This window comes from Ruditapes philippinarum, unplaced genomic scaffold, assembly GCF_026571515.1.
Source record: "Ruditapes philippinarum isolate M1 unplaced genomic scaffold, ASM2657151v2 ctg355_1_1_1_1, whole genome shotgun sequence".
NCBI lineage: Eukaryota > Metazoa > Mollusca > Bivalvia > Venerida > Veneridae > Ruditapes > Ruditapes philippinarum.
Window position 1 is genome coordinate 227,682 of NW_026861237.1, and position 27,809 is coordinate 255,490.

The window sequence follows — 27,809 nt, forward strand, 5'->3', positions numbered from 1 at the left end:
TTTGTTGAAGTGATACAGCTTACTTATGAAATTTTTTGTTCTCCTTTTGGTTAAAGAAACCACTGTCTCTCATATAAATTTTGTTAAATGAAAATGGACAATATTTTTATATTAAAAAAAACAAAAACAAAAAAAACAATAAAATTAGCCGAGAGAATTTTGTTTTCTCTTTTACTTAATAATACAATGACGGTGTAGTAGTACTTAATAATACATTAATTATTGTTATATGCTGAGATCAAGATATTAATATGTTTAGGAGTTTGTTTGTTGTTTAGTGTTTTTATTTTGTCTTTTTTTTTTCAATTATGTTCACAAAATAATTTCAGATTGAGTCGGAGACTGCTGCTGCTGAAGACAAATCACAAGAGACGATGGAAAAGGTTGATAAACTGAAGACAAACCTAGAAGATCTACAGAGTAAAATTAATGAAAATGAGTTCAGAGTCCAGAATGCAGAACAAGTTGCTAATGATGCTGAAGACTTGGCTAAGAAAGCTAAAAAGGTAAATATATTATAATATGAGCCGCGTCACAACAAAACCAACATAGTGGGTTTGCGACCAGCATGGATCCAGACCAGCCTGCGCATCGGCGCAGTCTGATCAGGATCCATGCTGTTTGCTATCAGTTTCTCTAGTTGTAATAGAGTTGGTAAGCGAACAGCATGGATCCTGATTAGTCTATGCGGATGCGCAGGCTGGTCTGGATCTATGCTGGTCGCAAACGCACTATGTTGGTTTTGTCGTGACGCAGCTCATATACAGTTGTCCTCTAGTTCTTTACATAATGTCTTTATGTTTACCACTGACAAGTATATACTGAAAATGGTTTTGATGAAGCAGCTTTTTTAGCTCACCTGTCACAAAGTGACAGGGTGAGCTTTTGTGATCGCTTTTCGTCCAGCGTCCTTCCGTCCGTCGTCCGTCCGTAAACTTTTGCTTTAAATGACATCTCCTCATAAACCACTGAGCCAATTTCATCCAAACTTCACAGGAATGTTCCTTTGGTGGTCACCTTTAAAAATTGTTCAAAGAATTTTAATTCCATGCAGAACTCTGGTTGCCATGGCAACCGAAAGAAAAATCTTTAAATATCTTCTTTTAAACAACCCTAAGAGCTAGAGCTTAGATATTTGGCATGAAACATCTTCTAGTGAGTGTCTACCAAGTTTGTTCAAATAAAAGCCCTGGGGTCAAAATTGGCCCCGCCCCAGGGGGTCATTGATTTTCCCTATATGCATATAGTAAAAACTTAAAAAATCTTCTTTTAAAGAACCCAAAGAGCTAGAGCTAAGATATTTGGCATGAAACATCTTCTAGTGAGTGTCTACCAAGTTTGTTCAAATAAAAGCCCTGGGGTCAAAATTGGCCCCGCCCCGGGGGGTCATTGATTTTCCCTATATGCATATAGTAAAAACTTAAAAAATCTTCTTTTAAAGAACCATAAGAGCTAGAGCTTAGATATTTGGCATGAAACGTCTTCTAGTGAATGTCTACCAAGTTTGTTCAAATAAAAGTCCTGGGGTCAAAATTGACCCCGCCCCAGGGGGTCATAGATTTTCCCTATATGCATATAGTAAAAACTTAAAAAATCTTCTTTTAAAGAACCATAAGAGCTAGAGCTTAGATATTTGGCATGAAACGTCTTCTAGTGAATGTCTACCAAGTTTGTTCAAATAAAAGTCCTGGGGTCAAAATTGACCCCGCCCCAGGGGGTCATAGATTTTCCCTATATGCATATAGTAAAAACTTAAAAAATCTTCTTTTAAAGAACCCAAAGAGCTAGAGCTAAGATATTTTGCATGAAACATCTCCTAATGAGTGTCTACCAAGTTTGTTCAAATAAAAGCCCTGGGGTCAAAATTGGCCCCGCCCCAAAAACTTAAAAAATCTTCTTTTAAAGAACTCAAAGAGCTAGAGCTAAGATATTTAGCATGAAACATGTTCTAATGGGTGTCTACCAAGTATGTTCAAATAAAAGCCCTGGGGTCAAAACTGGCCCCGCCCGGGGGGGTCATTGATTTTCCTTATATGTGTATAGCAAAAACTTAAAAATCTTCTTTGAAAAAACCCAAATAGCTAGAGTTTAGATATTAAGCATGAAACATCTTTCAGTAAATATCTACAAAGTTTGTTCAAATAAAAGCCCGGGGGTCAAAACTGGCCCTGCCCCAGGGGTGTCATTGTTTTTAACTATATGTGTATAGTAAAAACTTTAAAAATCTTCTTTTAAAAAACCCAATGAGCTAGAACTTAGATGTTTAGCATGAAACATGTTCTAATGGGTGTCTACCAAGTCTGTTCAAATAAACAAATAAAAGCCCTTGGGTAAAAATATCATATGAAAACATTCTCTAGTTTATTTGATGCTTGACTATATATGAAATGGATTATAAACTAATGTCCAAAGGCTATATAAGGCTATATAAATCAAAATATAATAGGAAGTGACCATGTAGGCTGACATGTTATCAAAAACCTTTCAATTCAGACTTATTGGTAATGATTTACCTAAATCATAACCAGGCCCTCTTACAGGAATTTTTTGCATATGAAATGAGCATGGGTACAAGTTTTCAGGCATTTTACTGAAGTTCAGGTTTATTCTACTCCTGAAAGCTCTCTTTTTTCTATATAAAACCTATTTAAATAATACTAAATTCAGGGTGTTCAGGTTTTAACTTGCACCCATTTTGAGTATTACAGTGAATGAGTTTAACAGTAAATATAATGATATTACAGGATGCTAATGATCTAGAAGACAGATATCCAGATGTTCTCAGCAGATTAAATGATAAATATAACAGTACAGCTGATGCTAAGGGTAGAGTAGAGAAACTACGAGATAGGGCAAATAAACTGGCAACTGATACCACAGCTAAACTACAAAAATTACAAAGTAAGTATTCTTTATACTGAGAAAGTTTTTTCAGAGCTGTCAGATATCTTTATGAATTGTAGTTCAAGAAGTTCATATTTTTTTGGAACAATTTTGCAAAAAACATTTTGCTCGTCTGTTTGGAAGAAAAAGTCGAGCTATTATGATTGATACAATGTTGTTGTTGTCATTGTGTAAACATTTTTATGTAGTCATTTATTCAAATATTTTTAAAGTTCTCAACATGAAACTTGGAATACTTGCTTATCAAGACAATATGCAGTTGTAAGACAAGGGGCATAATTCTGTAAGCAATGTTTTCGAGCTATGCCCCTTTTTTAACTTAGACTTTTTAACAGACAGGTGTTAACAAGTGTTAAATTCTTTTTATGTAAGAATTTTGTGATTACTTTTTTTTTCAAAATTCAAATAACTATTTTTTCAACTTCAGGCTTTATACTTTTTCAGGCTTTATACTTTTTAACCTTCATCTTTACAAGTCAGCCTTCTGGTTTCTAGTACTAACTTTCAGCCTTCTTAAACTAATCTCCAGTTTTAATTATCAGTAAGACATGTATGAATTTATTGTATAAATTTATTTTCAGATATGAATGCAGAATTTGAAGGGTATGAGAAGCAACTGACCAGTTTATCTGATCAGATAGATAAACTTAACGAAGATATGACGGGATATTTAGCTGTTATACAACAGAAAGCCAATGATTATAGAACATGTACTACTTAGTTCATTCATTATTCTAGTAGACTGGTTTACACATAGGATGATATATGATGCAATACATGAATCTGGGTCTTAGGTTATAAAATTATTAATTTGAAAACCAGTCTTTTCGTTTTCTGTCTTGTCATTGGTCAGCTAAAAAAAATTGAAAACTGTATCAACCAATGATTTAAGATACGATTTTAGACTGGTTTTTAATTCATTTTTTTAACCTTTGACCTATAAATGAGGAGTACATGTATATTTGGAAGAAACTTTTATTCTTTGAGACAGAAGAAGGCAGCAGTACTGTTCAAGATAAAGAGAGAAACAAATACCAGTTAGAATTTTTTTTTTCAATACCAGAATAGAACTTTACATTTTATTGTTTTATTAAATAAAATTGAATGATAACTCATTTTATGGTAGCTTTTATATATATATACTTTAGAGTGTTAGAGAGGGATTAATTAGCATTGCATGAACAAAGAGAAATATAGTTCTTTTAATGCATTTTATATGAGATGATTTTGATCATGTCTTCCATGAAATATTGTTTGTTTGTTAATCATGTACATTTTCTACATACATAATGTCAGTTTACTATATAGTCAATACTACAATTTTACATAGTGAATTGTACTTTTATTACTGACTTTTACTAAATTTAAAAAAAAAAATATTTTTAGTTTTCAAGCTTAGAAACTTACATTTTATGCATAGATGCATTTGTTTAATGAATGCATTTCAGGACAGAAATTTCCTCTATATTTACTCCATGGATCTATTAATTAAGGTCTAAATGAGTGATACTAGTTGTAACAGCTGTTATCTTTATATCTCTTCTATAATTAAGTGATAATCATTTCTATGGTGCTGTATTTTGTGTGTACCTGTATATATTCACCTTTGACCTGCTGAACTCGTGAAATAATTGATTTGCCCAGCTTTGAATTTGGAACAGTCCATTCAAAGAGTTAAGGGATTTCAATATTAAAATAGAAAAACTGAGCTACCTACAGTATAGAGCCTGGACAGAATGTACATAGTATATAGATATACAAGCTGTCCTGGCTTTTCTGATGGTAAAGTTTTATCATGTTGCTTCCAGCAGGTTAAGGGTAAAATTGTTCATAATTTCTTGAAAATTGGAGAGTCCTACACTTTGTAACCAGATATAAGACTCTGATTTGGAGTTTACCAGGGTGTTGTAAATTTTCATTCAAAGAAAGACATATGAAATTAGAGTTTTGTATAATGTAAACATGAATTTAGCAAACATTTTCAGCTGTGTTCAGTGTGAGTGGTATAAATTCCATGTAAATGAAGCGAAAACGATTGCATGTATTTTAATAGGATTGTAATTTTATGAGAAATAGTGAATGTTATTTTATGGAAAAAGTGGGCATTGTCAATTAGAGTTATAGGTAAATTTCCATTATTACTTTGATTAGCATAGTAGAAGAAAGTATAAGGCTCAGTTTTCAAGAAATATTAAACAATTTAATAAAAGGCCAGTAAGTTATTGCATCTGGGATGCACGTTGTACAATACTGTAACATGTTTTGTCATAGACTGTGTATTCTACTGTGTAATGTGAAGATTTTGTATTCTGTCGTGTAATGAGATGTGTTTGTAGCATATTTTTACTGTCTATCCTTTTGTTGTATAAAGTTTTGTCTTGTTTCAGTTACAGATATTTGTATAGTTGATATTCGTTTAGAAATCTCACTGTGTAGGTTAATTTTTGTACATAATTCAGGACTTACATATTAAATTGGAAAAAAAGAAAATATCTGAATCATCAGTATTCCTTTCCCTCAGAAATATACACTTGCAATGTTAACGAAATTTGTTCTATATTTTCTAGCTTAAATATGCCTGAATAATATATAAATATGTTTAAAGCTTTTTTGAATGCTTTGTCTGAAATAAAAAAAAATTGACTCAGATTAATTTATCAAAATATATAGTAAGTAATTGTAAGTAAAAACATTATTTCTTAAATTGTACATGATTTTTTGGCTCAAAAATTTTTGTTGTAAGTATATGCATAATGTTTTTTATGACATAAAACTTTTTGTGTTTTGCATATTAAATTTAGCTATGAAGTATGTGTCAAAATCCAAACGTGGTCAACATTAAGAGTTTTTTTTAAATCCGTTTCTTTATTGTTGTGATACTGAACTTTAATCATTTGTGCCATATCGTACCATACATGTATACATACATATATATGTGTAGATTTAGGATGTCAGCTTGATATTTAACAATGTACTTGTTATAACTACAGGGACAGCTGTGTAGTTTTATATAATATGAATATATTTTCTTGTATACATGTAGAAATAAATATGTTTACAGAAATAGAAAGTGTACAATAATAAGATACAAAATTTAAATCACCAGGCATAAATATATACATTGTACATTTATCATATGTACACTAGACCTTTCTGTTAGATCTTAAATTAACGTTCATTAATATGTAAATATGTTACTAGTAAAGAATTACATATATGAAATCCAAGACTGGCATTCTTCATTTAGGTGTGAAAAAAATAATAGAAAATTGATCCAAACAAACTCTACACAACACCACAATGCCTGGCTTTACCTTCTTGTGTAGGTTTTGTAACTTTATCTTTCTTTTGGGGTGTGTGGGGTATAAACATAAAATTGTATGGAATATGTATAGAAGTGTTACAGTTGTTGTCCGACTGAACGGAAAGATTGTGTCTTCATTTAGTTTCTAGTAAATAATCTGTGTGTGTACTCATATGTCATTGTATTAAGCCATTTATATACATAACTGTAAATTCATAATGTTTTTATATCATTTTACTGCATTTTATTTCTTTATAGGCAATCTAATATACATTGTACATGTTTGTTTTTTTCATTACCTAGTGCCAAGTTTAGAAGTTGTGAACAAAGTCTTTTATGTGATTAAAATAGCTTTTTTTGTAATGTTTTTCTTTTCCTTGTGTTGTGTACTTCAACAGTGACATAGTTTACCACACTTAATACAGTAGGTTGTGTGTGTTAACACAGTGTCAGTAAAGCCAACAAAGTGAGGTGTTTACAAAGGTGGCCTGTTTAAACAAACCATTGGTCACACAACTGATTTTGTAAGTATATACAAATAGATTCAGAAGATGTTTTTCTGTCTGTTATATACATTATTAGTATCTGTTTGAATTATTTTTGGGGTGTATGTTCTAGTAATGTGAGAAAATTTGGGTTAGACTTCTAGGACATGCCTTCCAGATTCTTAGTAGAAGGCAATAATGGTTTTACTTCAAGAGAGGTACAAAAAATTGGTATATAAAACTTGGGATGGGCTTAATCTGAATAATTTGTTATCATCAAAATGTCAGTTTTCTGGGGTTTGCAACCTTACTGTACAAGTGGTGGTAAATTATTTATCTTAACATCAGTAGATTGATTTACATAAATTTGATTTGTCAAGTAGCAAGGGGATCAATTATTGTATGTAATGTATGTATAGCTGTTATGTCACTGTTGGGATAATCTTAGACATTTACCTCAACATAATCTACATTTACCTATATAAACTACATAATGCTTCTACTTACTAATCTAACATATTTATTTGCTGGTTTTGCTCAGTGCATACATTTCTCAATATAACATGCATAATGGAACTGTATATTGAAATTTATTTCGGAATTTAAAGTTTTAAATATTTCCTCTCCAAGACTTAACCATTTGTTTGTGTTAAATTACAAGATCTGTGATTGTATAGGTTATCTAAAGTAAAATGACTTCAATATAAATCTCATAAATTGCATAATAATAAAATGATAATAACTTACTTGGATCAATGTTAGTATAAAACATGTTAAGTATGATCTTTTTCTGTTCAACTTGTAGAAATTTTATGTTTGTATTTTTTTTCAGCTTATTTTATTTTCTCATATTCATGCATAACATGGTATTTGTTTACTTTTTGGTATTATCTTTGTGTATACAAAGTAACAAGATGAATAAATTGGCAGTCCCTCCAAATATGAGTTGTTTTCATTTGATCACTACAATTGTCAACAGTTTTCATTATTTCTTGCACAGCATTGCATTGCTGGTTCACTCCTTGGATGAAGCAGTTTTCTCCATGATAATTAAGTTGGACATGGAGACTAATGATCAATGACCAAAAATGTTTTAAAATCAGTGTATACACCTTCAAAAACAAGGTCACACAGCAGGGGTTTTATACTTGACAGGTATGCTCTCTGGTCAATATCTTTGCATCCTGTGATGAATTTAACAGTTGGCAATTTCTTACATAAAATATTCTTCTGTTTGCTTTGGTAACAGAAATTGTAATATAAGCCCTAAAAGCAGATGATAATAAAACTTGTATAATATAATAATACATGTGATTAATATGTAGAGATCATTGAGCAGTATTGCTGTTTCCAGTTATCTTAGGAAAATTTACAATTTTACAGTTAAAGTAGAACAAGGACAGGAGTTATAGCCTTGTATGTAAGTGTACTGTGATGTATGATGTACAAGTGACATGTTCTTGACTTAACTAAACCAGGAAGTTTGTTCAAGTAAAAGTTTATGAAACTTTTGTTTCTGCTATAAATTTACACATACTCCATGCAAATATAAAGTTTTCTTTAGCTGCAAGGATAAAATATTGAAAATAAAACACATTCTATATTGCTCATATTTTTTTTAATTTTTATTTTTTGATATTTTATGCAAACCATTCAAGACAAAGAATAAAAATAGTAATTATTCATTAAATAAAATTAAAATATAAATTAATGACAATAAATATATGAGTGATAAGAAGATAATAAATTAAGTTTTCAAAGATGCAAAACTTGATTCAAATAGTATCAGGACCATTTTGTTTGTAATTCAAGATGTAAGAAAACAACGAAAGTGACATTAAGCTCATTTTTTTTTTCAATGTCAAGTTGAGTTTTATTGACTATAAATTTCAATATTGACAATAATAATGGTGCTTGACAACAGTTGATATAAGAAAAAGTTTTGGATAAAATATATATCTGCCTAAAACATATAGATGGCCCATACTTTTATTAAGTATAATTTTTCCCTCTACAGATATTTCCAAAATGTTCCTTGAGCCATAAGAGTTACGGAATATATTGAAAAACTGAGACGAATCATGGCAAAAATGTATTTCAACTTTTAATAAATTTTAATAAATTAAGTTTTCAAAGATGCAAAACTTGATTCAAATAGTATCAGGACCATTTTGTTTGTAATTCAAGATGTAAGAAAACAACGAAAGAATACTATATCAGAATATATAGAGGATATTCAAGTTTTTTTCTATATAAACAGGATTAATTTTCAAGAGGCATGAAAATAATTATTTCACGAGTGGAAATAATATTTAAAATATGGTTCACTGCAGTGAAAAATACGGAAAATGAAAATATGCATTTTATTTCATTAATATTTCTCAGTTTTTTATTTATAAGTATATAATAAAGCTTTATTTTTCTATCAGGTCCTATTGATGCAAGTAATTTGGAAATATACGTACAGGCATATAATAAAATAAATCATGAGGTTGATAATAGTTTCACACACCAAGCTCCTGATTTAATGTTTATTAACTCTACACTTGAAAGTCTCAGTATAGCAATTCATTGTTCAGTTAATGTATAAATATATCTTCATGACAAGTTAAAGTTGCTCAGTATAATTTTCAACAATGAGACCTTTTGAGACCAACGTGTAGGAAACAATGGGGTATAAAATCAGCCAGACTATTCTATATGAGCAAAAGTGTAAAATCTAATTTAAATACCAGTGATCTTGACAATTTCAACCCACTTACTCCACCCAAAATAAGAGAACCAACCAAGGTTTGTTCCTACCAAATATTTAAGACATCTGTCAAAAATAAAGGTGGTGTGCACAAAAGTGTAAAATCTATTTTTAGCATTGCTAACCTTGACCTCAATGACCCCAAACCCAAAAGCATCCAAGGTATTTCTCACCAAATATGTTAGATAATGGTCAATAAATGATGTTAAACCTGAAGAAGAGAGCAATAACCTGAAACTGATGGTTAAATAATAAAAAGATCAGAACCACCTGGCGTTTGAAATGTTGTTTCCCCCTTCATGTTTATCCAGCTAATAAATGTTTGCTAGGAGAAAATATAGGAAAGCTCTATGGAAGTATGAACAGATGAAGTGGTGACTATATGCTCCCATTTTTTTTCAGAGAGCATAAAATATGATGTAAGTGTCCCAAAATGAAACTGACTGCTGATGATAAATGTATGAAAGAAAACTTGAAGATGATCAATTTTTTGCAATGTAAACTGGACGGAATTCTATCATTTTACAATCAGATTCTATGTATCTTATCTTGTCTATTCAGGGCAACACATGTTTATACTTCAATACAGATTATTTTCTATAAAAATATATAATGCAATATTACTTAAACAACAAAACTTGATCTTGTATAAAAACACCCTAGTAACAGGCCTTAGTTTGAGATCATTTTGTATGTTCCTTTATGTTAAATACAAGTGATGTTATTGTAACAATATTTAAGGGCAATGTCATTCATATTGCTTCAACAACTGTTGATGTTTTTTAAATATTCTTATATCAACAAATACACTGCATTAATGCCTAACATTATCAACTCCCATGTGACATTAATGTGTTGTTTTTTTATTTTAAACATGGCATGTGGTAAATCTACTTTGTATTGATCTTCACAAATCATGCAATAAGTAACTCCTCAAAAGAAAATTCCACAAATGGTGGATAACTGATATCCATTTAAAACAACTTCTCAACAATGTTCATCGATGCACCAATGTTACTTGAAGTAGAGGCCGGAGGTCATATTTGAGGAATATTCAACGGTTTAACTGTTAGACTTTGTCTCTTGTTCTTTGATCTTCTTCAGGGAGTCAAACATCAGATCACAGGCCTTCTTGTGTTTGTTCCAGTTAGCTACCTGACACTCTCTGTAAGTTATAATAAATGATATATGAGCCGCATCACAACAAAACCAACATTACGCGTTTGCGACCAGCATCCGCGCAGTCTGATCAGGATCCATGCTGTTCGCTTACAAACAAGTAGAGAAACTGATATTGAACAGCATGGATCCTGATCAGACTGCGCGGATGAACATTTAACTCATTAAAAATATAAACATTTATTATCTGATATTTTTTTCATCAAATCGTTTATGCATTTAATCTTTAACTAGGATCCAATTTTTTTATTATGGACTTTTTAAAACACATTTTTCCAGACAATGGAGGCAAGCACTACTCACCGTCGACAATACCACTCGTTCTGACATCGTGAACATCTTTTACTGGCATCTAAACCACAGTTCGCACACTTAGGTGGATCTGATAGTAGTCCCTCTATCACATCAAAGTTGTAGGTATCTGCCCATCTAGTATAGATAAACACAAAGTTCTAGACATCTTTATCAAATTCAATTCAATTTAATATTTGAAGAAATAACAACGTTTTTATAAAAGGTGGAGCCAATGTTACTCTGACAGATCAACTTATTTACTTGAAACATGCTTCAAGAATTGATGATATCTTTATTCAAACTCAATAGATAAAAGAACTTGTCCTTTTTAAATTCTGACAATAAACTTCCTGAAATATTTTTGCCTAATTTTTTAAAATGTCTGACCTTAGTTTATACAGACTTTATTTCAGATTGATTGTATGGAAAGCTATAAGCTTAAGGGCACATTCTTTAATCTATTCCTGGAACTTATCAGTTCTGTGCAAGTTTCTTGCTCAAGGGAACAATGGCTTACCCCTGGGGGATGTGAACCCATTTAGCAAGCAATACTTAGATTCCTAGTCTGAGGAGTGAACCACTTGGCCATGTTGCCACACAACATCTTACCTTTTAGCCTGCATCTTCAGATCACTTCTAGTAGGATCAAAGAAAGACTTCATTTGTTTCTTAGCAATTTTTCTCCATTTTCCCTCATTTTCCTGCAGAATTCTATCCCTTACTTCTGGAACCTTTATACAACAGAAAAAACAAATAAAGATCTTAAAATCTATAAATTAACATTTTCATTTTGCACAACTTTTGTTAAATGAAACCTGCCTGTGATCTGAAGTTACTTTAAAATTTAGACATTAAACGTTAAGTTTATTATATCACCAATCTACAGACTAACATCTCTTTCACCATCACTAGTGTATATCAACATTACTATACAAACTCTATCTTGAAATGCAGCATGACTAGCTCAATGTGGAAATCCTAAACCTCAAATTTGTGAGAAGTCCTAGGCAAGAAAGAAGTTTTTCCAAATTGTTTGACAACAAATGTTTCATTCATCTTTTATCAAATAGAATTTCATGGGGGAAAATTATGCCTTCCTAGAAACTGGGGTATTTATTCAACCCTAGGATTGAGTTAAATATATGTAAGATTTATATGTATAAACAGTAACAGGTTAAAACAGAGGTGATGTAACAGATATCAAATGAATTTTAGTTAAAAAAATTTCATTCATTTTAGTTTAATAGTTAAAGAAGTTATTAAACTAGTTATGACTCTCTCATGATCACAGACACTCTTTATTAACTATTAGATCACTTCTCCACTTAAATGTAGGCAAGTATTTGATCCCATTATTTCATAATCAACATCTTCTTAATTGTTTCCATTTATTTCAATTTCGATATATTTAAGTAAATTTTTGATCAGCATGTATGACAGATCTGGTGTAAATGTTCGGGTATCTCATCCTTGGTTTCATATTCAGTCACACCAAATTAGCAACAATTCATCGGTGTGTTTTACAGTGTATATATAAATATCATACCTGTTCTAGAATAATTTCATTTTTTGGTGGTGGTGGTTCCATCATAGACAAATGTTCAAGGTACCGTTGCATATCCCCTAACATTGGTATCTGGTCTAACATAGGCTCTGTCAAAAATGCTCGTAACTAAACAATAAGTAACATTATTGAATTATGCATCAATCAACAATAATTCAATACTTTCTATATAATGTATTGATACTCTAATATAAGTTCAAAATAATAATCCTAGTTTTAACATAGTACTGAGAGTTTTATCATTTTTGTTTAATTCAGTTTTTAACTAATATCTACACAGCTTAGATCAAATAAAACCTCCATTTCAGGTTATATTGTTGTAGGAAGCCTCACTGCATCATTTCACGCATGAGGGGGCAACTGAGTAGAACCACTGACCTTATCTAAACTACCTGGTCATTAATTGTCTCAATTGGCAATTTAAGAACAATAGATAGTTCAAGCAAACTGACACAAGACTTCTAGCTGAATCAATTTTATAGTCTTAGAAATAAATCATTACTTTTTAGGAAATGTTCACTTCACAACAGCTGATAATTTGTATACTTTAACACAGTGGATATTTTAATTACCAGAGGTTAATTCAAGAAGATACATGTATGTTCAATATGTTTTTTTTATATAGCAACACTTACAATATCTATTCATAATTAAAATAAATTTGTCATCTAAGAAGTGAGTATTGTTTTAATGCTAGCAAATATGAATAAATAAAAACAGTTACCTTAAGTATAGTATTTTTTCTGAATGTATCTAACTCATATTTCTGCTGACAAGCTTGTGACATTAGTAACTGGAATATGGATAACCATACCTGAAAACATAACAATATTTGTTCATTTCCGTCCTTTTTTCATTCATTTGTTTGTTCAATGATTTGTTCAATCATTCATTTGTTTGTTCAGACATTAATTAATTCATTCATTCATCCCATGATTGATTCATTCATCCCTTTCATTCATTCATTTTTCACATTCATTCATTCATTTGTCCCATTAATTCATTCATCCATCAATTTATCCCATTCATCCATCCATCATTCATTCATTCACTCATTCACTCATTTATAAATCTCAGTCAGACTGCACAAAGTGTCTCCTAGGTGATCTGTTTCTTAACTGTGACATGAAGTGAAGTTTCATAGAGTTATGTGACTGAGAGATATGAATGCACTATTTCAATTAACGAATTATTGAAGCTTTATTTAGAATAAAGAGTATATTGTGAATATAAAGACACTTTACCTGTCCTTCTATCTTGGTGATTTTCAGGCTGTCTGCAAAATCTACCTGTGTCCATTTACCATCTATATATTTGTAATTCTTACCTGCCATTAAACAAAAATAAGATAAATATCTATAAAACAAAACAATCCACACAAAGACACTGGTTTCTTTAAATTTGTCAGGAAATAAAACATAATATTTTTACTTTGAAACAAAAAGACTTTAGACCTTTAATTAGCAAATTAAGGGAGACCAATTCAGCAAACTTCCAGCCAGAATATTCACATACAAGCATCTGACCTGAAAACAACTCTGTCTGAACTATAGTGATAAACAAGATTGCATTTGAGAAAAATGCTATGCCACCGCATTAATACAACACTAAATAGTAGTGTAGGAACAGATTTTTTTTGTTTCTATACAATTTTGAAGATTGTCATAAAGCATAGATCCCTGACCTATCTTATTCTTGTTATCAGATTAGTGGTTAAATCTGTTGTTAACTCAATAAAAGATCAGAGTAGGAATATATCAATGCACTCGAGTCTAGTGAATTTGGTGGTGAAGGTCATATTTCACACAGCCTAAATTTCATGACTACATCAAAAGGACAACACAGTAAGACACTTTGTCAAAATCTAGGTCAGCTGAAATCAAAGTTCACTTTACATCTTAATCTGTGCACATGGTTCAAATTTCAAAGCTGTACATCAAAGGACAAGAAAGTAGGTCACATCAACAAAATCTAGGTCACCTGATATCAAAGTTCAATTTTACAACTAAAACTGTGCACATGGTCAAAATTTCAATGCTGTATATCAAAGGACAAGAAAGTAGGTCACTGTCCCCTTGGGCAAGGCAAAATTTTGGACCCAAGGGTTTAATTCAAAACAATCTTGATACAGGTCCACCAAACAACATTTCAAGTCAAATATCTAAGCTGTAGCTTTCTCCCATTCAGAAAACATTTGTTTTATTTTCTGTTTTTACTATGTGTACATAATGAGAATCACTGCCCCCGGGCAGGGACAATTTTGACACCAGGGGAAAAATTTGAACAACTTTAGTAGAGGACCTATGGATGATATTATATAGCAAACATCAAAGCTCTATGCCTTATGCCTCCAGACAAAAATGTTTTTTATTTTTTTTACTATATGTACATAATGAAAATCAATGACCCCCTGGGCGGAACCAATTTTGACCCCAGGGCTATAATTTGAACAATCTTGGTAAAGGTTCACTTCGCAAAGTCTCATGCCATATATTTAACCTCTAGCCTTTGTCAATTCAGAGAAGAAGATTTTTCAATTCAGAGAAGATTTTTACTATATACATATAAGGAAAAATATCGCCTCTTTGGCAAGGCAATTTTAACACTAGGGGCATAATTAAAACAACTTTAGTAGAGGACCCATAGATGATATTATATACCAAATATCAAAGCTCTAAGCCTTGTACCGTCAGACAAGAGGATTTTTTATTTTTTTACTATATGTACATAGTGAAAATAAATGACCCCTGGGGGTGGGGCCAATTTTGACCCCAGGGCTATAATTTGTACAATCTTGCTAGAGGTTCACTACATAATGTTTCATGCAAAATATCTTAACTCTAGTCTTTGTAAATTTAAAGAAGATGATTTTTTAAGTTTTTACTATATACATACATGTATAAGGAAAACCTATGGCCCCCGGGGTGGGGCTAATTTTGACACTAGAGGCAAAATTTGAACTTTGGAAGAGTTCCTACAGATGATATCATTTAACAAATATTAAAGCTCTAAGCCTTGTACCTTCAGACAATAAGATTTTTTACTATATATATATTGAAAATCAATGACCCCTGGGGCGGGGGCAATTTTGACCCCAGGGCTATAATTTGAACAATCTTGCTAGAAGTTCACTTCACAATGTTTCATGCAAAATATCTAACCTCTAGCATTTTGTCAATTGCTAGAAGAAAATTTTTTAAAGTTTTTACTAGATACATATAAGGAAAACCAATGACCCCCCGGGCGGGGCCTACTTTGACCCCAGGGCTATAATTTGAACAATCTGGGTAAGGGTCTACCAGACAATGCCTTATGCAAAATATTTAAGCTCTAGGCCTTTTGGGTCTTTACAAGAAGGTATTTTAAGTTTTTACTATATGTGCATATAGTGAAAATCAATGACCCCCTGGGGCGGGGCAGATTTTGACCCCAGGGCTATAATTTGAACAATCTTGGTAAGGGTCTACCAGACAATGCCTTATGCAAAATATCTAAGCTCTAGGCCTTTTGGGTCTTTACAAGAAGGTATTTTAAGTTTTTACTATATGTACATATAGTGAAAATCAATGACCCCCGGGGCAGGCTGATTTTGACGCTAGGGCTATATTTTGAACAATCTTGGTAGAGGTCTACCAGACAATGCCTTATGCAAAATATCTAAGCTCTAGGCCTCAATTTTGGGTCTTTACAAGAAGGTATTTTAAGTTTTTACTATATGTACATATAGTGAAAATCTATGACCCCCGTGGCCGGGCCAATTTTGACCCCAGGGCTTTAATTTGAACAATCTTGGTAGAGGTCTACCAGACAATGCCTTATGCAAAATAGCTAAGCTCTATGCCTTTTGGGTCTTTACAAGAAGATTTTTTAAATTTATTCTTTTAATTCCTTTTGGTTGCCATGGCAACCAGATTTCTCAATGGAATGAAATTCTTTGAACAACTTTGGAACCCCTTCACCCAAGGATCAATCCTGCCAAGTTTGGTTGAAATTGGACTAGTGGTTTTTCACAAGAAGATTTTTTAAGTTCACTATATAATCTATATAACACACACACACACAAACAAACAAACACACACACACACATACACACAGGTGAATCGCTATATGCCACCGCATCGCAGATGCTGCGGTGGCATAAAAAGAATAATTAAGTCATCAAGCATTCTTAAATACAAAAAGAACTCACCATCTTTTCTATGGCTCCATGGAGGGTTTTCTACAAGCTGTACCAGTAACAAAGGTACATCATGAGTGTTTAATATCCTTGTCATAACACTTAAAGGAAGTCTGCAAAACAATCAATAATTTCTACATCAATATAGTAGTAAATCACAGAATTTTTTTTTTTTTTCATGCTTACCTAAATGTATGCACAGACATATAAACAGACAGATGGACGATAGAGAAGTGATCCCTATATGTTACTCTGTAGCAGGTGACGGATTAAAGCACTGACAGTACACACTCAGATCCTCAGGCTCACCTGTGCTGTCTGATCATGGTCTGCACTGTTCGCTATTCAGATTGAAAGATGGACTAGTCCATTTAAGATTTAGCAGGTTAACAGTTAACATGATAAACATTAAAAAAATCTTTTTAACTATACATATAATTGTTACTACATGTACTTGAAACTGTTCATTGTTCAGTTAAACATTTAACAGACCACAGTTTACTCTATGTGACACACAGTCTAATTTACAAGTACTTCTGCCATCATTACAGGAAGTAAAGACCTTTCACTATCTATACTAGTTAAAAACTGTTATATACAATGTATATCAAATATAGATAATAAATACATGTATAACTCTTTCAATGACTAACACAGAAAGATTCATCTCCCTTGAAGGCACTTAATGATATAAATACATGTATAAATATCATTGCTGCAATTTTTTCTCAACATTTAACAAGGTTAAGTAGCAGTAGGTCAGACTTTAGAAGTATGTCACACAGACTGGTTATGTATTTATATACTGTAAATATACAAAACTTTGAGACAGTGTAAAATTTGTATGTTAATCATGCCCAAATAAAACTGTGATGCAAATAATTGGAGAAATGTCTTTATATTTTGGATATCCCTTTATACAAATCAAATAGAAAAGAGAGCTTATTTTCAGGTCCTCTCACAGACTTATTTATCAGACCAGAAACAAAAATAGACTTTTAAACAAGACCTCAATAAGTTTGATCAAAATTTACTAGGTAATGTTTGGAGATGTACCCTTAGCTTGCTGGCAGCTACAGATCATAACCATGTGACCAGTGCAGACCAGGGTCAGTCAGTACACCTGTACTGTACCTGTACTGTATGATCAATGGTCTGAACCGTTTGCTATTCAGTCATTATAAAATATTCCTTTAACTTGACCAATTGTTTTATCCAAATTAAAAAATGGACAAGTCAATTACAGATGTTAAAGCCAATTCAGTATATTATTGAAACTAAAGGAGATATATCAATTTAACCCAATTTTTTTTCTAAAATTGGTTAACTGCATTATTTGCAAACAAATAATTGACATAAAAAATCATCACATTGAAATTAAATACCAAGCTTTTATGTTTTATTTGAATAAAAAATATGATAAGTAAAATAAGTTTTACTCAAATACTGTTACAATGATTATCTTCAAATACCCCTCATTTATAAATGACCATTATGTATAAAATGTAACTTGACCTAAGTGTAATGTACAATACATTAACAATGGTCAGCTTGACCCAGACTATATAAAAATGTAGACAGAACAATTTACCTCCCAATTACATATAACTATGTCAGTTACAAAAAATGTGCAAGTCAGGAATTTAAAAAGACCAGTGAAAAATTAAGGATTTACCTTAAATAAATGAAAAAGGATTATCAATGTATTGTTTTCGTAAGTAAATATTTTATAATATATTATACCAATATAATTAAAACACATAAACCTTCAATGTAGAAATGAAACTCTTTCAGAAATTTTTTAAATAATCATATTAAATAAATATTGTAATAAGAGAACTTATTTTCAGTTACGATTTCAAACATTGTTGTACAAAGAATATTTCATAGTCACTGATGCAGTAGCACAGAGCAGTGACTGACATGACTGCATGGCTGAGATAAAACATGAATGCATGGCTGAGATAAAAACATGAATGCATGACTGAGATAAAGTCAGGAATTCATGGCTGAGATAAAAACATGAGTGCATGGCTGAGATAAAAACATGAATGCATGACTGAGATAAAACATGAATGCATGGCTGAGATAATAACATGAATGCATGGCTGAGATAAAAACATTGATGCATGGCTGAGATAAAACATGACTGCTTAGCCGAGATAATAACATAAGTGCATGGCTGTGATAAAAACATAAATGTTTGGCTTAGATAAAAACATGAATGCATGACTGAATTCATGACTGAGATAATAACATAAGTGCATGACTGAGATAAAACATGAATGTATGGCTGAGATAATAACATGAATGCATGACTGAAATAAAAACATGAATGCATAGCTGAGATAAAACATGAATGCATGACTTAGATAGTAACATGAATGCATGGCTGAGGAACTAACATGAGTGCATGAATGACATCATAACATGAGTGCATGAATGAGATATTTAAATGAATGTACAGTTGTGATAACATTAATGAATGACTGAAATAATAACATGAGTACCGTACATCAAGTCATGTTAAAGAATGAATACTTTTAATAAAATATATCTCTGTATTTACTGTACTATCCTCAAAATTTAGTCACTTATATATACATGTATTTTATTATCATAATTATGTTTGAACATGATGTATACATTATTATATATACTGTCTATCAGTATTGCTGCATTCCTCACAAGCATATACTAATCAGGGTGACTATGCCACAAGTGAAGGATGAAAGTAACAAGAGCTCATGTTCTCCAATAAAAGCATTCCACTCTGCTCAATGCTGGATAGTAAACTAAACAGTTTCTATATCAGGGTTCCCACAAAGAAGAGAAATCAAAATTCCCTGACTTTTCCCTGACCAAAACCATTTTTCCCTGACCAATAACAGCGTCAAGTTTGCACAATCTTAGAGCATTAAATGTATTTTTTATACATGTATTTCGACCTCCTCCTCCCCAAACAGCCAACCTATTTTCTCCAATTCTTTATTTTAAATTATTCAAGATAAAAAATACATGAATATTAGTGAGCAATTGTCATAAGCAACTTGTCTTGTTTACTTTCAACAAGTATGAGTAAATTTATCCAAAATGTAAAGTATTTGATAGTACATGTTATGCTGAAAGATGTTTCATTCTCTTACAAATGCAAAGCAGTGTAATCAATGCAGGATTGACTAAAACAGGCCTGTATTTTAATAAAATATATGATAGTTATCAATGGAAAACTGGTGTTGGACAAGAAACAATAAGACAGGTAATGAAGTGGCTACATTAAAAGCAAAATGCAGTAAAAGCTTGTAATACTACTAATAAAACTAGCTATGGCAGTTAGTATTTCAAAGTTATGGTTTAATGCATGTGTGCAAAAACACAACATGGCACTAAAATTATTGGTACTTAATCGAAGTCCACTAAGTGTTTTTCTCAAGTTTCTCAATATCTTTACTTGATTCTTTTATTACTTTTCTTTGACCTTGACCCTGAAGGCATTGCACTTGGCATTTTACTTCACAAGCAAGTTCATTTTCATATTTTTCAGCCTCCTGAGCAGATTATCAGCCTCTTTCACACGAACAAACCATAAATAACTCAGGAGACAAGGGATGCTTAAACTCCGAATGTAGGACAAAACCCCACCAGTTAAAACCCCACCACTCAAAATTTTATAGATTGGACAAAACCCCACCACTGAATTTTATAGAGTGGACAAAACCCCACCACTATATTTTACAGAGTGGACAAAACCCCACCACTTCAGTTTTATAGAGTGGACAAAACTTTCTTGTAAACATGTTAAAAAAACAAACAATTGCGCATCAGCAGAAACTCAAAAGAATGTGTGAACAACTCATCAATAAGGAGAAGACTGTACCTGAGCTTCTTTAGGCTAGCGGCCACTGTATCCGCTTAAACTAAGTACAATGAAGGAAAATAGACTCAACTGAATAAACTAGAAATGTGCTATACAAAATGTGCTATCATTAATTGATGAAAATGTGCTATATTCTTGATTAATAGTAAGTAGTTTATTTTTTATATAAATAAATTGAAGAAATGAATTTGAAGAAACTAATAATAATGGATAATTCAAGGTCATAAATGTGGCACAGTCTCATATAAACGACTACTCTTTGATGTTGATTTAAAACAGTTTGTAAATTGTTTGTATAATCTCATTCATTATATTATATTGCTATTGAAATAAATGCTATATGCTATAATTATCATGTTTTGTTCTTTAGGGATTTAGATTTTATTTGTGTGTACAGATTGAAACACCTTTTTTGCAATCAAAACATCAATAAATAATCTGTTTTGTTCTTCAGGGATTTGGATTAAGTTTTTTGTGTACAGTTTGTACACCTTTTTTGCATATTGCACATGCAAGATGTAAATGCATTGTTAATAAAATTGTTCATTCTTATATTACACAAATGTTATATTGAACTTTAAAAAAAATGTGAAAAAAATGTGTATATTATATATATTTTAATTCATCAAATCTTGCCCAATAATTGGTGCATTGTGTAAGTGGTGGGGTTTTGTCCACTCTGTAAAATTTAGTGGTGGGATTTTGTCCACTCTATAAAATTAAGTGGTGGGGTTTTGTCCACTCTATAAAATTTTGAGTGGTGGGGTTTTAACTGGTGGGGTTTTGTCCGTCTTCCTTAAACTCCTTTTAGCTTCTTTCTTAATAAGATAGTTACTAATAATGACAAAAATATCCAGAATCTTCAGGCAGAAGCATTATCATTTTAAGAGTAAAAAAATATAAAAATAAAACAGATGCTCATAATCAAAAATAACAATAAAGATACCCAAAATGATGGAAGAAACTGCCTTAGCTTTTACTGATTTTGCTTCTTGCTGTTTCACAAAAACACTATTTTCTACACAATTCCCTGACTTTTCCCTGACTTTTGCTTATTTTTCAAATTTCCCTGACCAATTTCAAAATTCCCTGACTTTCCCTGACCTTGAAAAAAAATCATTTTTTTCCTGACTTTTCCCTGACCGTGGGAACCCTGTATATAAAGAGATAAAAAATTTAAAAAAGAATACATGTTACAGGTCACACTAACTAACCTTCCATCATTCAATGTCTTAATACTAATACATGTACTTGCAACTAAAATCTGTGCCAGAACAAGCCATGCCTTATTGATACTAAGAAGACTTTGACCTCAAAAGTCTGTAAAATTGATGGCCCATGAGAAGGGTCAATTATTGACTGAAAGTGTATTATTTCAACATTTTTCTTTAGTGTAAGGTAAATAGTAATATATATAATAAACTTACCCCTCTAGATGGTCAACAATATATCTTAACATTGATACAGCTTTAATACAGATCTCAAAATTCAACTTTCTGTCCTGCTTTTCCAGTTCCTAAAATATAATCACTATACTGGAGAAGATCAAGTATTTAACTTAAACTGTTAATTTTTTTAAAATGGGTGTTATTTTTGCAGGATATCTTTTTTAAAACTGTGGGCAAATCAAGATGAAATTTGATCAGCTAAAAGTATTGTATGGTTTCTCTGACATTGTTTGGAAAATCATTCTTAATATACTAAGGATGAAATACATGTATAAATGAACATAAAATATGAAAAAGACTATCCCACTCTTTTTAAAATTGAATGTTGTAGGTAAATTCCGATTGATATTTATAGAAACTTCATTGGGCCATGAGAGAAGTTTATTGTTCATGCAAAGTATAATTTTATAAAATTGAAAGCCATTATGGCAAAATGTAAAAACTTATATTGACTTTCACCTGTTCACTCACAATATACCCTTGGACAGGCATAATGCCATTTTAATCAATCAAGTGAGCCGCATCATGACATAACCAACATAGTGGGTTTGCGACCAGCATGGATCCAGACCAGTCTGCGCATCCGCGCAGTCTGATCAGGATCCATGCTGTTCGCTATCAGTTTCCCTACTTGAAATAGAGTTATATTTACCTCCATGTTAGAAGCATTAGCCATAGCAGACACAGACTGTGTGGCGTCTAACTCAAGATCTTTCTCCTCCCCACTTTCTTCACTTCTACAATATACATGTATATCTATAGTTAATCTATTGTTAGATATAAACACTGAATTAAAATCTGTCACAATACTTTTTAAAGAAACTGAAATCTACAACCTTTTACCAGTAAGTTTCCATTCTTTAAAATTATCAACTTAACTCAAGTATTCATGTAAAGTTTGTGAGTCACATCAGAGTAAGTTTAGACAAAATGTATAACATTCTTTTTGTTTGTGTAAAATCTTTATAAGTGACATTATGCTCATTTTTATCTTTATTTAAAATGAAATTTAATTTTTAATGCTCATTTTTATCTTTATTTAAAGTGACATTATGCTTATTTTTTGGTGTCAAGCTTAATTACATTGAAATTATATATTTCAAAAGACTTACTATGAAATCAGTGACTGATTGAAAATGAAAAATGCTTATGATACACTATAAAAACAAAAAACAACCTCAATAATACAAAGACTGCCCCACTCTTTTTAAGAATTGAGCGTTACCAATATGTTCTGAAATATCTGTTAATGATAGTTCAACATACCGTGCTATAAGTTGTGTTACTTTATAAAAGATCAATATGTGTAATTGGCAATAAGTTGTGTTAGTTTATGATAGCAATTATGTGTTTACCTACCTATAAGTGTAAGTTTATGACAGCATTAATGTATAAACATAGCTTTAAGCTGTGTTAGTTTATGATAACAGTAATGTGTATACCTGACTATATGTTGTGTTAGTTTACAATAACAGTATTGGTATACCTGACTATATGTTGTGTTAGTTTACAGTCACAGTAATGTGTATACCTGACTATATGTTGTGTTAGTTTACAGTCACAGTAATGTGTATACCTGGCTATAATTGTGTTAGTTTACGATAACAGTAATGTGTATACCTGGCTATAATTGTGTTAGTTTACGATAACAGTAATGTGTATACCTTGCTATAAGTTGTGTTAGTTTACGATAGCAGTAATGTGTAGGCCTATACCTGACTTTATGTTGTGTTAGTTTACAGTCACAGTAATGTGTATACCTTGCTATAAGTTGTGTAAGTTTGTGGTAACAGTAATGTGTTTACCTGGCTATAATTGTGTTAGTTTATGATAACAATAATGTGTATACCTTGCTATAAGTTGTGTTAGTTTCTGACAACAGTAATGTGTATGCCTGGCTATAAGTTGTGTTAGTTTACGATAACAGTAATGTGTATACCTAGCTATAAGTTGTGTAAGTTTACAATAACAGTAATGTGTATACCTGGCTATAAGTCGTGTTAGATTACGATAACAGTAATGTGTATACCTAGCTATAAGTTGTGTAAGTTTACGATAATAGTAATGTGTATGCCTGGCTTTAAGTTGTGTTAGTTTATGATAGCAGTAATGTGTATACCTGGCGATAATTGTGTTAGTGTATGGTAAAAGTTATGTGTATACCTGGCTATAAGTTGTGTTAGTTTACGATAGCAGTAATGTGTATACCTGGCTATAAGTTGTGTTAGTTTATGATAACAGTAATGTGTATACCTGGCTATAATTGTGTTAGTTTATGACAAGAGTAATGTGTATACCTGGCTATAAGTTGTGTTAGTTTATGATAACAGTAATGTGTATACCTGGCTATAAGTTGTGTTAGTTTATGATAGCAGTAATGTGTTTACCTGGCTAAAATTGTGTTAGTTTATGGTAAAAGTAATGTGTATACCTGGCTATAAGTTGTGTTAGTTTACGATAACAGTAATCAACAAGGTCAAGGATGGAATCTTCTGCTGCCTCACAAACTTCACGATAAAATAAAGTTGTCTCCAATAGATTGGCCACTGTAGCTTCATGATAGAGCTGTCAATACAAATTATGTGAGATATAAAACCTTTCTTTCACAGCAATCAACATGGAACATATTTAGAAGTTTTCTACAACAGAAGATAACATTATTTTTTATTTCAAATTATTAATTAACATTATTTTTTTAACTTTGCTATAAATTTTGTTTAAAATCAAGAATCATTTTATTATAACACTATTATTCTTTTTATTAAATGAAGTAAAATTGGTATCTCATATTAAGTTGTATGTAGCTTCAGATGTAAGCTAGACTTACTGCCATGTATAGAGGGAAGGTTGTTTTGGGTTCAAATCCTTCAGTGTCCATAATTTCTGTAAATACCTTTTCCTTCCATACCTCTGTCATCAGTAGATCATATATCAGTAATGTTAGCTGAAAACACACAAAAATATCTAATATAGATCACAATAAATAAAATGTTTCTTTCTTTAAACTGACTACATGTATTAACATAATTAAATATGTAGTTACATAATTATACAAAGAAGAGACAGCAAAACAGATAAAATATCTAATATGGACCAAAATAAATAAAATGTTTTTTTCCTTTAAATTGACTACATGTAGTTACATATATAAAGCTGGGGCAGTAAAATCAGTTGTCCGTATTGCCCAGGTCGTCCCACAGTCTGTACAGACAAGTGGAAACGTTCTAGAATTTACTATATAAATATCAATCGGACAAGTTAAGGCATGTTTTACATAAAAGCAGACAAGTCAAATTCAGATTTTATCCACCCTGCAAAGTTGTTTATTATATATGAACCGCGTCATGACAAAACCAACGTAATGCGTTTGCGACCAGCATGGATCCAGACCAGCCTGCGCATCCGCACAGTCTGATCAGGATCCACGCTGTTCGCTATCAGTTTCTCTACTTGTAATATAGTTGGTAAACGAACAGCATGGATCCTGATCAGACTGCGCAGGCTGGTTTGGATCAATGATGGTTGCAAACGCATTATTTTGGTTTTGTCGTGATGCGGCTCATATTTAGTCAGACACAGGGAGCAACGTTTCTCCTTTATTAGATATATAAAGAAAGCATTATGTTACCTTGTCACAAGAGATGAGAAAATCTTTAATGAATTCATCTTCCTGAGCCGAGGCATTTATAACAGCTTGCATGTTCAGTCTCTCCATCACTTCATGTTGTGCTGACCATCTAAATATCATAGAAAAAACATAACCTAAAATTAGCCAAAAATTTTCAAAGTGCAAAAAGGGCCAAAATTCAGTAAAAATCCATGTGAGAATTATGGGCCTTGGAAAGACACCTCTGGTCATGATCCAAAGTGATGTAATTAGTTTCAAGTGAATACCTACAGTAGTTTGTAAATCATAGTAGAATGTTGTTCAAATGCTTAGAATAGTTAGATCTTTTTTTAGCCAGATATAACTTTTTGACGTTTAGGAACACTTTATTGCCTTTTTATAAGGATAATGATGTTCCTTTGAAATAAGTACTTCTTGTAAAAAATCTCATTGACAATATTCCGACTGCAAGACAGATAGATTTTACAAACTGATATGACTTACATGTGTGAAGAAGGGTCATTGTATATAAATGTAACAAAAAGCTTGACACACAATTTGTTGAGCTACTTCTTGTATTACTTGTATTATGTTTATTTCCAGTCTGAAGTTTTAACAACATTACAATAAACTGGTTATTATTTAAGTTAATCAAATGTAAAATACTTTCCATATATATATCAAATCTTTGCGGAGTCCCAAGATTTAATATTCAGATTTTTTTTTTAGATGATTGAACGCTTTATCTTTTTTTTAACATCATCAGAAAGGTCATTCCAAATAGAAATAATTCTAAATAGACAATTTGTTCAGTAACTTGTACCTAAGAATTAAGACATACAACTTTTGCTGATTTAAGTTTCACAAGTTTTAGATTGTGTCCACTAACTCCACTTACTAATCTCAATTTCCAGCAAAATTAAATATTTTCATTTAGAGCGGCTGGATTAACGCTTGGAATAGACCAATGCTCAGCGCAAACATAATGATTGAGATAATATCTTATTAAATAAAAACACACAAAAGTCATATAACACTGAACCTTTATAAGATAAACTTATAAAAAAAAATTTAATAGAATTTGTTAGGATTTTGCCTTCAGCATCAAGGTCTTCCACTGATGATGCGTACAGTGTTCAATCTAGACAGTGCCATTGCGCCTATGGCACTCCAAATTTCAAATAGATACAATTTATATATTGGGCCTGTTGGATGCAATCATCGAGTTAAGAAAATGCGTGAAAAAACATGATGTTGTTTTGGACTGATTCCATTTCGCTATCTCGCTGTCACAAAGATTCAAGTTAAAGACTGCAGGTTATATGTTTATAATAGCTAAGGAAAATCGGAAACCAAGGCAATATTTTGGGGTATGTATAAAACACGCATTATCTTAACTCTAATCATTGATGGAAGCATAAATGGAATGCTCCCATCAGTGGTTTAAATGGTGAGTAATTTAGACATGTGTGAAATCTGCTTTGCTTCTGATTTTCTTTTTTGAAATGTAAACATATTGATTATATACATGTCATTTCTAGTAAATTCTAAAAGGGAATCAAATCAAGCATTCAAATAAAGACACAATACATGACTGTATCATGATAACAAAATTGGTATTAAAATTTGACATTTACATACATGTACATGTTTTTTGTTCAATTTCTATGCCTGGCCCGAAATTTTTTAAGTTGGCCCCATTTTCAGGGCATGCTAGTGGGCCCACTTCCAGGCACAGCTAGAGTTAACACTGTAATTCACCAAAATAATATATTGACAAAAAAGTTTCGAATAGAAACAATATTTCAAAATTCAGTGTTGCCCTATAAGTCTAAAGATATGTTGAAATAATTACCATGGAAACCGAAATAAAGCTAATAGCTTTTAGAAGAAAATACTTACAATGGGCCCCCAATATCCTTTATAGTAAACTGTTTTAAAGATTCTACACATCCCTCAGCTTCAATTGGCATTAATACCTGGCTAGCACCCTCCGATCCCATTTTTAATGCTGAACAAAATAAAATGTATCGACACGCGAAAACTTGTTCCAATTTGTAACGGTGTAAGCGTGAGAAATTACATGCGTGATAAACATAAATTTACATAGGGAAATAGCGGCGCAAATTTAATTACAACGTCGTCCGTTTAAAATATAATGTGATAAAAATATTTAAAAAAAAACGGCTTTATTTATTAATTTATTTATTAATTAATT

General features: G+C 31.6%; 2 protein-coding genes across 2 annotated transcripts in view; one reads left to right on the plus strand and one right to left on the minus strand.

Moving 5' to 3' along the window:
- The window catches only part of LOC132714982 (laminin subunit beta-1-like), a 30,674-nt gene extending 23,041 nt beyond the window's left edge, over nucleotides 1-7,633 (plus strand). Inside the window, 3 exon segments of the mRNA XM_060697939.1 lie at nucleotides 330-506; nucleotides 2,745-2,901; nucleotides 3,486-7,633. Of these exon segments, the coding sequence (XP_060553922.1) occupies nucleotides 330-506; nucleotides 2,745-2,901; nucleotides 3,486-3,625 (474 nt within the window). The 3' untranslated portion in view covers nucleotides 3,626-7,633.
- Nucleotides 7,634-9,858: 2,225 nt separating this feature from the next.
- Nucleotides 9,859-27,649, minus strand: LOC132714983 (zinc finger MYND domain-containing protein 10-like). Its single transcript, XM_060697940.1, has 13 exons — nucleotides 27,494-27,649; nucleotides 25,613-25,721; nucleotides 24,812-24,928; nucleotides 24,416-24,549; nucleotides 22,637-22,721; nucleotides 21,964-22,052; nucleotides 16,672-16,772; nucleotides 13,727-13,809; nucleotides 13,207-13,296; nucleotides 12,465-12,590; nucleotides 11,528-11,649; nucleotides 10,928-11,053; nucleotides 9,859-10,610 (listed from the first exon to the last, which is right to left on the minus strand). The coding sequence occupies exons 1-13, from the start codon at nucleotides 27,592-27,594 to the stop codon at nucleotides 10,508-10,510; spliced, it is 1,386 nt and encodes a 461-aa protein (XP_060553923.1). The 5' UTR covers nucleotides 27,595-27,649; the 3' UTR covers nucleotides 9,859-10,507.
- Between the last annotated feature and the right edge of the window lie 160 nt (nucleotides 27,650-27,809).